Consider the following 13189-nt stretch of genomic DNA (forward strand, 5'->3'; position numbering starts at 1 on the left):
GATTCGACTTCACGATTACCCATCGATTATTGTCGGGTTATCAGTTAATCAGTCATTTCGATATAAAATTGAAAACCAAAAGTAGCTTTTATGTACTTCAATAGTATCTTCTTGTCCAATCATTTGAACCCATCTAATGTCACCATATCGTTGTTGGTGGAAAATACGATTGGTGCATAGGTGGTGGCGATGGTAGTTGGGGTGACTGGCGAATGGAGACAAATGTTTTGAGGCGAGGAAATATTTAGCTAGTGTTTGATCATAGATTCCTAAATATATTTGGAAAATTTGATTTGGGTGAAGTTTGAATTAATGAAGTCTCAAAATATGTTTGACTATAGTTTCTAGAAACATATCTTATTTTGTTTTCGAAAATACATGAAACATGACTAATACTCATAAGTTCTAAAAGTATCAAAAATGCCTATAAGCTTGACACAAAATTCTTAAAAAATGCTTTCAAAATTTATGGCCAAAGGAATTAGCTTAAGTATTCCTGATTTTTTCCAACTCATTTATTTTATCTAATTTATATCTAATCAATTTTTCTAACTTGGCTACATGGGATAACCGAGCCATTTCCTTTTTTCCACTAAAGAAAAAAGTCACAATAGCTGCCATTGGCCTACAAAACCTTAGAAAAATATGGCCTGTTTGGTAATGCTGCAAAGTTTGAATCAGTTAGTATTTTTAAAAATAAAAAAAACTCTAAAAAGAAAATGGAAAAAAGAAATTTAAAAAATAAGGTAAAGTGGTTGACAATTGGGCACACTCTCTTCTACTATAAATATGGGAAGAATTAAGAACCATATTCCACATTAAGTAGTGCTAAGCAATAAACTTAGACAATATCTTTTCTTCTTAATTTCTTCCTTTCTACTTCTAATAATTTCTTTGTCATGGCTAACATATCTTTTGTACTAGTTCTAATTATAGTCCCTTTTGTTCTAATTGGAATGAGCTCAGCTCAATTGACTTCCAATTTCTACAATTCATCATGCCCAAATGTTCTCTCCATAATCAAAACAACTGTGAATTCTGCTATCGCTACGGAGTCTCGCATGGGGGCTTCTTTGCTTCGTCTTCATTTTCACGACTGCTTTGTTAATGCAAGTTACCTCACTTATTTTGCACACTCTGTCTCAATTTTAGCAATACTTTTGATTTTTGAAAGTCAAACAAGTATTAATTAATATTGAATATGCAGGGTTGTGATGCATCTGTGCTATTAGATGATACATCAAGTTTCACCGGAGAAAAGACTGCTAATCCAAATAGTGGATCCATAAGGGGATTCGATGTGATTGATACTATCAAAACTCAAGTCGAATCATCATGTGCCGATGTCGTGTCTTGTGCTGATATTTTAGCTGTCGCAGCTAGGGACTCCGTTGTTAAAGTAAGTTAACAATTAAAATTATACACTTTTTATTTTTTGGTTTATGTGTATTAATTTAACCGAACATGAATCTATGAAAATAAAAAAAAATTGGTTTTCCTAAGCTATGACCACATGTGACATGCCTTACAATAAAATAATTGTAACGAATATCCCATATGTACGTAGTTGATGGATTTTTCAAGGAAGTTATTATAAGCATGTGCAAATATATTCTTTAACTAATAAACTTGTTGGTTAGGAAAAGGAAAAGAAAGCAAGTTGACCTTTATAAAAAGTAGGACATTAGTCAGAGTTTTGACAATATATAGAAATTATATTTGTATTAGTTGTTGAAACTAATTATATTATATTGTTTATGATTTGTTAGCTTGGTGGGCCTAGTTGGACTGTATTACTTGGAAGAAGAGACTCAACAACTGCAAGTTTGAGTACTGCAAATAGTGATATTCCTGCACCAACTTTGAATCTTAGCGGTCTTATTACTTCCTTTTCTAACAAAGGTTTCAATTCCAGAGAAATGGTCGCTCTATCAGGTTTATTTTTTACATAAAAAAATACATTAAAATATTTTGTTTTATTAGTTTACGAGACTCATAGAAAATACGCTAAATCGAAATATCTTTGAATTTGGCAGGTTCTCACACAATAGGGCAAGCGAGGTGCACTACTTTCCGCGATCGTCTCTACAACGAAACTGATATAAATGCTACATTTGCAACATCACTTAAATCAAACTGTCCACAAAGTGGAAGTGACAATAATATCTCTCCATTAGACACCACAAGCCCAACCACATTTGACAATATTTACTATAAGAATTTGCGAATTCAAAAGGGTCTTCTTCATTCTGACCAACAACTCTCTAGTGGAGGCTCAACAGACTCTATAGTTAACACTTATAGCTCCAATTCAGCCACTTTCTTCACTGATTTTGCAAATGCCATGGTGAAAATGGGTAATCTTAGCCCACTTACCGGCACCAACGGCCAAATCCGTAAAAATTGCAGAAAGACCAATTAAGGTTTCATAGAAAAACGAGATTCTAAAATTTAATCTCGAGATTTCATGTATTTCTTATATATGTATTTCCTTTTCGATTAATCGCAAACTTTTATGTTCTGTGTAGTTAATTTGGAGGTAAAGGTGGTAAAGTTCCCCCCTCTGATGTGTAACTTTTCAACGGTTGAAGTAAAATGATCAATGGTTTAATGTTTTGAATTTGTTGACTTGATAACACTTTATTTTATTTAGGGAGTGTGTCTTATATGTTTTCGATTTTGTTTTATCGCGTAGACTTTGATGTACTATGTACGTTTTAAATTTGGAGATAATCCTCCCCCCTCCCCCTTCAGCAACATTGAAAATGATGTTTTATTTATGTCCAAATGTACATAAACAATTTATTTATGTACTTTTCATTTAGCACCGCAACTAGGACTTATACATACTATATGTACTTAAATGTCTTAGTTTTAGACAAATATTGATGTTGCTGAAGTTAGTTGATGATTGCACCTTGTTTTAGTTATGTTTGGGGCATGTCCAAATCAACTTTTTTCAATTTTGTCTTGAATCGTAAATATAACTTTGGTAAATAAAATTGACTTTATTTTCCAAGAAAATAAACAAATGTAAAAGTCTTAAGGACTATCTTATATTCATCTTTTTTTAAACCAAGACCAAGTTAAATTTGATTTCTACAATAAACCTGCAAAGGACCTGATTCTTCTATAATTATTTATCAATCATAAGTACTACGAGCTCCTTATTGAGATTTGCTAAGGACCTTGTTAGATAGTTTAAATGTGATAAATATATAGATAATATCAAACTCGTGATCATTTAGTGTACACTAATATGAACATAACACATGAAAATTTTAATAATATTAACCATCTCGAAGAACTCATCAAAATCAAAAAGTGAATTAGGTTTTCTCGTATGATGAGTTAGTTTGCTCGGATTGGGTACATGTAACGCATATTCGAATCGTGATGATAACGTTCGTGGTTTGACAAACTAAGCACGAAGTTAATAAAAGAAAAAATTATTTTGGAATTTGTTGAATTAAATTGCGTTAAGATTTTTGTGTACTAGTGTAATGACCCGAAAGGTCATTTTGGTAATTTTTCGTGGAAATGACTATTTTGCCCTTTCGGTAGTTGCCTCGAGTCCCATGTTTTGTGGTTGTAAAGTTAGTTTGAGGAAAAGTTGGTAAAAAGTTGAGTTTTTGAGAAGTTGAGTTTTTATGAGTTAAAGTTGGTTAAAAAGTGTTTTTTCGAGTTATTTGGAGTTTCGGGACTCGGATCGGATTTCCGTCGATTTCGGCAGTTTTAGAATGTCGAAACGGGTCTGTGTGAAGTTACGGAGTTGAATTTGGAGTTGAAACGAAGAATTGAGGTCCTAAGTTGCTAAAGTTGTGAAATTGTGATAAAGAGTTGACTTTGGTCAACATATGAGGTTCTGAGGCTCAGATTGAAATTCCGAGAGTACCGTTGGTTTCGGGAGGCGATTCTAAGTCTAGAATGAGTCTTGGTTGAATTTTTAGACGCTCCGTTTGAGTTTCAAATTTTTTTGGCGTTAAACTAGTTTCTTGGCATCTTATTGAATTTCGGGTCAAGGAGTCCTCGAATTCAAATTCCGACGGTTCCATTGAGTCCGGAACGTCGAATTTAGTGGGGGTACATATTTAGTTTGTGTGCACGAGATTCCGAACGAATCCCGAGGGTCCAACGGGGACTTAAACTTTGGTGTTATTGTTGTGTTTCAGCTGCAATAGCAGTCCTTTTTAAGTCAAAAACCAGTAGCCATTTTCCCCCAACTTGAAAAATACCCATTTCTCCATTTTTAGACTTTGAGAGCTCGAAAATAGGTGATTTCAAGTGGGTTTTCGCAAGGAATTCATTGGGTAAGTTATTTCCAACTTAGATCTTTGATTTCCATCGATTATTTATGGATTTTAACATCAAAATTTGAGATCTCAACTGTAAAATTTGGGGGTTTTTGCCTAATCCGAATTTAATAGAAAATTTGAGTTTGTGAACTCATTTCAACTCCTTTTTCGAAACGGTTTTCACTATTGGATTCTAAATTTCTTGGGGAACATTTTTCACTAAAAATTTCCAGATTTCGAGAATATTTTCCGAAATAAGATTTTTTGACCATTTTACCCTTTTTCTCCAAATTTCACGATATTGGTGTTGTTAGATTCGTATTGATTGTGGGATTCCATTTATAAATAGATTGTGGTGATTTGGAGCGTGCTCGGAAGGGTAAAACTCAAATTTGAGTTACTAGTTGAAGTGTTTTGAGGCAAGTGACTTCTAAACTTTGTTAAACTCTTATACTACACATGACTACTTTCCTAATTGTGTTGGGGAGTAATGGGGATTGAGGATGAGTTTTATTTGTTGATTGAAATTGTTGTAAATGAAAGATGGGGAATAAAACGAGCTAAGTGTGTTATATGTGACTTGAATTTGTTGAATAAGTCATGTGATAACCGATATTGAGGGGATAGAAGAGCATGAGTAACCTATGATTGATACAGACATTGATGTTGAGACAAATGATGTGTAATACTATGATGTGGTCGTGATATGGTTGTGATTGAGACAGACGATGTGTAATACTATGATGTGGTCGTGATATGGTTGTAATTGAGACAGATAATGTGTAATACTATGATGTGATCGTGATATGATTGTGATTGATGACATGTGCATATTCATTATTCATCCCATGTGTGAACTATCTGTTGCATGAGTTCTGAGACACTGATATGAGGATGGATGGATATGAGACACAGTTGAGACTAGCTCCGGCTAGAGATATATGAGATGGACTAGCTCCGGCTAGCGATTTGGATGCCGATGGGATCTGGTTCCGGCGGTGATACATGGTCCATGTGTGGCCCCCATGGGTTCTGATTTGAGTATTCAGCGCGGACTGATTACGTCAACAGATATGTATCGTAGGACAGACATGCATCATGACTACATGACATTATTATTGCATTTGCATCGCATTTGACTTCATCTTTGTCTGTGGTGTGTGGATTTTACCTATTTGCCCCTCTTCATGTGATATATGATCTATTTGCTCTTACATGAGGATATGAGGTTGATGTTGAGACACTGTTGGATATATCTGTTGATTATGAATTGTGTAGTATAGGTTGTTGGTTCGCTGTTAGAATGAAGTTTCGGTGGTTCGGTTGGGATTGAAAGGAGTTGTTTGTAGCTGCTAGTTTAGCTTAGTTTAGTGTTACTTGCGAGTACCTGTTGCTTTTGGTACTCACCCTTGCTTCTACACAGTTGTGTAGGTTGACAGCTCTATCAGATCCGACTTATTACTCATCTTCAGATTAGAGCTTCCAGACTTACTTGAGAGGTAGCGGTTCATTCCAGACGTGCCCTCAAGTTATCTATATTTATTGTTTTGTTCTATTCTAAAACTTTACTATGAGACTTGTATATTTTATTCAGATTCCGTATTAGAGGTTTGTACATGTGACAACCAATTCTGGGGTTATGTTGAGTTTATTTAAAGACTTCCGCTTATCTTTCTATCTTATTCTTGTTTTATTAATTCCGTATCGTTGGGTTTTTGGTGTTAGGCTGACGTGTCCGGTGGGATTTGGACACGTGCCATCACATCCGGTTATGGGGTGTGACAACTAGCTATATAAACATGTCATAAAATACACAAAAATGAAAATTTAAATTGAATTAATATATCTCACTCTTATTTTGAAGGAGAAAAACACAAGATTCGTTAGCTGCTAGAAAATAAAGAATTAGCGACTGATAAAATTTCATAGCTAAATATAAAAACATTCATGTTAATCCTTGTTGGTGTAATATACATATACATATACACCAACAATCCTATTTAGCTATAGATTAGTAACGGATTATAAGAAAATTCATAGCTAGAAACTTTTTAGCAACAAAATTAGCTAAGGATATGATAAATTCCGTAGCTAATTCCATATTTTCATGTATTGGTTCAGATAGAATGAATACAAAACAAACATTGGCTATATTGTAATTGAAAGAAAATCTATAATTTACCGGGGATGAATGCATAATGGCAAATTATTGTTCTACTTTTGAAAGTAGAGGTATAAATTTCTTTGATTGATTAATGTGCAACATTTAATTAATCAACTGTGCATGCTTTTATTGTAAACAATAAAGGTTGATTAAGTCAAATATATTTATCTAACCCTAATTAGTGCATGGCCTTTATATAATTAATAAAATGTAAACCACTCTCTTTCATAGTCTTGATGAAACAATACAATAGTCCAACTTGTTTCAACCAAAATTTGAATACAAATATTCTTAAGTATAAATTGACGTTGATGTACTATGTACGATTTAGGGAGTGTGTCTTATATGTTTTCGATTTTGTTTTATCGCGTAGACTTTGACTATGTACGTTTTAAATTTGGAGATAATCCTCCCCCCTACCCCTCCAACAATGTTTGCAACTTTCTCGTGTCATAAAATTTGGAGATATACAATCTCCTCCGTTATTCTACCATCATCTCAATAAATTTGCCCATTTTGATGATGACAAACTTATGTGCATCTTCAGCATATAAGAACCAACCTTGACAACAGTAATGACTTTTAAGATGTTAGATCTTGCATATAAGTCTAGGAACTCACCGTCTACTCAGTGTAACCCTATAAATAACTAAATATAAGAACCTTGGAAAGGTCTTGGTATGTTTCTTGCAAACGTCAACATCAATAATGCATAATAGTCACAAGGACCAGTTTCTTTGATCAGAGTAACTAAATGAACATCTTTAACTTTTTTCCTTTTGTCAATTGTCATTATCGAAAAGACAAAATGTTAGGTTAAATGTGATAAATAGACAATATCAAACTCATGGTCATTTAGGGTACAATAATATGAACATAACACAAGAAAATCAATGAAAAATGTACTAATAATATTAACCATCTTGAAGAACTCATCAAAATCAAAAAGTGTAGTAGGTTTTCTCGTATGAGTTATTTTGCTCGGATTGGGTACATGTAATGTGGATTCGAATTCGAATTTGAATCGTGATGATAGCATTCGTAGTTTGACTAATTAAGCGTGAAGTTTATAAAATAAAGAATTCTTTTGGAATTTATTGTATTAAACTGCGTTGAGATTTGTCTATACCGACTATATAAACGTCTCATAAAAGACACAAAAATGAACACAAAACAAACGTTGGCTATATTTTAATTGAAAGAACATCTATAATTGGCATGGGATGAATGCAAAATGGCAAATTAATGTTCAACTTTTGAAAGTAGAGGTATAGATTTCTTTGATTGATTAATGTGTAACATTTAATTAATCAACTGTGCATGCTTTTAATGTAAACAATAAAGGTTGATTAAGTCAAATATATTTATCTAACCCTAATTAGTGCATGGGCTTTATATAATTATTAATAATTAATAAAATGTAAACCACTCTCTTTCATAGTCTTGATGAAATAATAGTACAGTAGTCCAACTTGGTTTCGACCAAAATTTGAATATAAATATTCTTCAGTATTAATTGACTTTGATTGATTAACCACTCTATCTTTTCTTTTCTTTTTTAATAATTATTGTATTATTTTTTTATCTATAATCCTACATGCATTATATTAGAGTAACAAAAGAATAAAAAATTCTTGACTAGAGAATTAATTAGGTAGTTTATTACCACTAAATATCTCTTTTGGTTGTTTTGCTTTTAGAATGTTTTTCCTTTAGAATAAAAAAAATAAATCAGATCTCTTTAGCTACTCTCCATTCATTTTATTTTCCTGAAGAAAAAAAAAACAAGAAAAAGGACTAAAAGGTCTGCTAAATATTCATATATTAAATTAAGTCTTAACCAGCTTGGGCTCCTAAATACTTATACGATGTTTGGATTGACTTAAAAGTTGGTCAAACCTACTTTTAAGTCAGTTTTTGGCTTCTGAAAGTGTGTCAAATATAAAATAACTCAAAATAAGTTAGGACGTGTTTGGCAATTAAAAATAACTTAAATTAAATTTAAATGACTTAAAATAAGTTTAAAACCAAAAGTAGGTCTCCCCTATTTTTTTATTTTTTGACTTAAAAATTATTTAAGTTTTACTTTTTATTTTTAATTTAATTTTTTTTTAAGTCAATCCAAACTGGCTCATATACCATAAACCATACTTACTGGAGTTGTACTGTGTATCAATGGTTGACTTTGGGCCAAATGTAAGTGTCAACTGCCTAAGTTAGAAATCATTGTGACAACACATTTAGAAAGCAAATGCAAAACTAATTGAATATTTACAAGTTACATTATTATAATTAAACAATAATCTTATAGTCAAATAGCCTCTGAATATATATATCCATTTTTGCATCTAGAAATGCAAGAATAAGGAATTTTAGCATTAAGACAACTCAAAAGTTGGAAAAAATTGACTAACCAAATGATTAATTACGCGGTTTAATTTAGTCGTACTAATTGTTTAAACCTGCTAATTGACATCAAAAGGTCATGACAGAATCTTCTTCTCTTTTCTCTATTAAATAGTATATAATTTAATTTATATACACTAATAAGATAGTTTTTACCGGTTAATTTAATTGATCGTAACAAGTTATTTTTTCATTTTCAAGATCATCATATCATTTTTTTAAATGAAAATCTACTTATTATTGTACGTGAATTTAACTTGATGGTGTAATTTTAAAAAAAATATTGATTGTGTATGTAAATGTAAACTCTTACATAGTATACAAAAGCTAGGTTTCCCAATATATAATTGCTTAATTGATTGGGAAAATGCATAAGTACCCCCAACCTATGCCTGAAATTCCAGAGACACACTTATACTATACTAAGGTCCTATTACCCCCCCCCCCTCGAAATTATTTTATGAATAATTTTCTATCCCTTTTCGGCCTACATGGCACTATTAGCCAGATAGCTTGTAAAATTGTCAACACGCGCTGGGCCTAGAAGATAGTGCCACGTAGGCCAAAAAAGGGTAGAAAATTATTTAAAAAATAAGTTCGAGGGGGTAATAGGACCTTAGTATAGTATAAGTGTGTCTCTGAGATTTCGAGCATAGGTTGAGGGGTACTCATGCATTTTCTCTAATTAATTAGGCCATGTATATTATTCCAATAGACCAAATATATTAAAGATTCTCCAATGTTATTGGTTTCATACGACCAAGAAAGAAAAAAAACTCGTGTATATACTACTTCCTTATTTTGATTGATGTGAGATATTTTATTTTTAGTCTGTTTTAAAAATATGTTTTTAAATAATTATAAATATTTTAATTTATTTAGAACAAAAAAGAACTCTATATACTACTCCCCTATTTTAATTGATGTTTCAAAAAAAAAAATCACTTTCTTTTAATAATTAGAAACAACTAAAAAAAAAATAGAAACAACTTAATTCTAAATTATTATTTTTATCTTTCATAAAATAATTTATAGCTACACAAATGTGTAAGATTTATCTACACAATAAATATCAAAATTAGGGATATATGCTTATTGGATGGTTTAGATTGATTTTTTGAACTTAATAATTTGACCTATTGATTATTGAATTTTATGTGTTAAAACCTACCGAACCAATAAGATATCATATATTGACTGATTCAATTCAACTTAACGGTTATCCGTCGATTATTGACAGAATTATCAGTTAATCAGCCTTATCTGATATAAAATTGAAGCCAAAATGAGTAGCTTTTATGTACTCCAGTAGTAGCTTTTTGTCCAATGACTTGAACCCATCGAATGTCATCATTGTTGCTGGTGAAAAATACGATTGTTACGTAGGTGTTGGCGATGGTAGTTGGGGTGAGTGACGAATGAAGACAAATGTTTTGGGACAAAGGGAATATTTAGCTAGCGTTTGACCATAGATTCCTAAATATTTTTTGGAAAATCTCGTTTGGGTGAAGTTTGAATTAATGAAGTCTTAGAATGTGGTTGACTATAGCTTCTAGAAACATATTTTACTCTGTTTTTTTAAAATAAAAATAAAAACAAGAAACATGACTAATACTCATAAGTTCTAAAAAAACGATCAAAAATACCAATAAACTTGACATAAAATTTATCCCTACCTGACCTAAACGATCAACATTGCATAATAGTCACGACATGAAATCATTTATAACTACACAAATGTCTAAAATTTGTTCTAGACAACAAATATCAAAAGTAGGGATATATGCACTTATCAGATGACTCAGTTTGATTTTTGCACTTAACAATTTGACTTACCAATTATCAATTTTTATATGTTAAAACTCTACTGAACCAATAAGATATTAACTTATTTGATTCGACTTCACGGTTACCTGTCGATTATTGGAATTTATCAGTTAATCAGTCATTTCAATATAAAATTGAAAACCAAATGAGTAGCTTTTATGTACTCCAATAGTATCCTCTTGTCCAATCATTTGAACCCATCTAATGCCACCATATCGTTGTTGGCGGAAAATACGATTGATGCATAGGTGGCGATGGTAGTTGGGGTGACTGGCGAATGGAGACAAATGTTTTGAGGCAAAGGAAATATTTAGCTAGTGTTTGATCATAGATTCCTAAATATATTTGGAAAATCTGATTTGGGTGAAGTTTAAATTAATGAAGTCTCAAAATTTGTGACTATAGTTTCTAGAAACATATTTTATTTTATTTTCGAAAATACATGAAACATGACTAATACTCATAAGTTCTAAAAGTATCAAAAATGCGTATAAGCTTGACACAAAATTCTTAAAAATGCTTTCAAAATTTATGGCCAAAGGAATTAGCTTAAGTATTCCTGTTTTTTTCCAACTCATTTATTTTATCTAATTTATATCTAATCAATTTTTCTAACTTGGCTACATGGGATAGCCGAGCCATTTCCTTTTTTCCACTAAAGAAAAAAGTCACAATAGCTGCCATTGGCCTACAAAGCCTTAGAAAAATATGGTCTGTTTGGTAATGCTGCAAAGTTTGAATCAGTTAGTATTTAAAAAAAAAAAAAACTCTAAAAAGAAAATGGAAATAAGAAATAAAAAAAAAAAAGTAAAATGGTTGACAATTGGGCACACTCTCTTCTACTATAAATATGGGAAGAATTAAGAACCATATTCCACATTAAGTAGTGCTAAGCAATAAACTTAGACAATATCTTTTCTTTTTAATTTCTTCCCTTTTACTTCTTATAATTTCTTTGTCATGGCTAACATATCTTTTTTACTAGTTCTAATTATAGTCCCTTTTGTTCTAATTGGAATGAGTTCAGCTCAATTGACTTCCAATTTCTACAATTCATCATGCCCAAATGTTCTCTCCATAATCAAAACAGCTGTGAATTCTGCTATCGTTACGGAGTCTCGCATGGGGGCTTCTTTGCTTCGTCTTCATTTCCATGACTGCTTTGTTAATGCAAGTTACCTCACTTATTTTGCACACTCGGTCTCAATTTTAGCAATACTTTTGATTTTTGAAAGTCAAACAAGTATTAATTAATATTGAATATGCAGGGTTGCGATGCATCTGTGCTATTAGATGATACATCAAGTTTCACGGGAGAGAAGACTGCTAATCCAAATAGTGGATCCATAAGGGGATTCGATGTGATTGATACTATCAAAACTCAAGTCGAATCATCTTGTGCCGACGTCGTATCTTGTGCTGACATTTTAGCTGTCGCAGCTAGAGACTCAGTTGTTAAAGTAAGTTAACAATTAAAATTATACACTTTTTATTTTTAGTTTATGTGTATTAATTTAACTGAACATGAATCTATGAAAATAAAAAAAAATTGGTTTTCCTATGCTATAACCACATGTGACATGCCTTACAATAAAATAATTGTAACGAACATCCCATATGTAGTTGATGGATATTTCAAGGAAGTTATTAAGCATGTGCAAATATATTTTTTAACTAATAAACTTGTTGGTTAGGAAAAGGAAAAGAAAGCAAGTTGACCTTTTTAAAAAGCAGGGCATTAGTCAAAGTTTTGATATACATACAAATTATATATTATATTGTATTAGTTTTTTGAAACTAATTATATTATTGATGATTTGTTAGCTTGGTGGGCCTAGTTGGACTGTATTACTTGGAAGAAGAGACTCAACAACTGCAAGTTTGAGTACTGCAAATAGTGATATTCCTGCACCAACTTTGAATCTTAGCGGTCTTATTACTTCCTTTTCTAACAAAGGTTTCAATTCAAGAGAAATGGTCGCTCTATCAGGTCTATTTTTTACATAAAAAAATATATCAAAATATTTTGTTTTATTAGTTTACGAGACTCATAGAATACACTAAATCAAAATATCTTTGAATTTTGCAGGTTCTCACACAATAGGTCAAGCTAGGTGCACTACTTTTCGCGATCGTCTCTACAACGAAACTGATATAAATTCTTCATTTGCAACATCGGTTAAATCGAACTGTCCACAAAGTGGAAGTGACAATAATATCTCTCCATTAGACACCACAAGCCCAACCACATTTGACAATATTTACTATAAGAATTTGCGAATTCAAAAGGGTCTTCTTCATTCTGACCAACAACTCTCTAGTGGAGGCTCAACAGACTCTATAGTCAACACTTATAGCTCCAATTCAGCCACTTTCTTCACTGATTTTGCAAATGCCATGGTGAAAATGGGTAATCTTAGCCCACTTACTGGCACCAATGGTCAAATTCGCAAAAATTGTAGGAAGACCAATTAAAATTCACACAGAAACGAAATTC

The 13189-nt window shown here is 31.9% G+C and overlaps 2 protein-coding genes across 2 annotated transcripts; both read left to right on the forward strand.

Moving 5' to 3' along the window:
• The first annotated feature begins 899 nt into the window (after positions 1-899).
• On the forward strand, positions 900-2422 carry LOC125831207 (cationic peroxidase 1-like). Its single transcript, XM_049510395.1, has 4 exons — positions 900-1109; positions 1208-1399; positions 1770-1935; positions 2037-2422. The coding sequence occupies exons 1-4, from the start codon at positions 900-902 to the stop codon at positions 2420-2422; spliced, it is 954 nt and encodes a 317-aa protein (XP_049366352.1).
• Positions 2423-11652: 9230 nt separating this feature from the next.
• Positions 11653-13167, forward strand: LOC125831306 (cationic peroxidase 1-like). Its single transcript, XM_049510505.1, has 4 exons — positions 11653-11862; positions 11961-12152; positions 12517-12682; positions 12782-13167. The coding sequence occupies exons 1-4, from the start codon at positions 11653-11655 to the stop codon at positions 13165-13167; spliced, it is 954 nt and encodes a 317-aa protein (XP_049366462.1).
• The last annotated feature ends 22 nt before the right edge of the window (positions 13168-13189 follow it).

This window comes from Solanum verrucosum, unplaced genomic scaffold (genome assembly GCF_900185275.1).
Source record: "Solanum verrucosum unplaced genomic scaffold, falcon-dt-bn FXZP01000049.1, whole genome shotgun sequence".
In the NCBI taxonomy this organism is placed as follows: domain Eukaryota; kingdom Viridiplantae; phylum Streptophyta; class Magnoliopsida; order Solanales; family Solanaceae; genus Solanum; species Solanum verrucosum.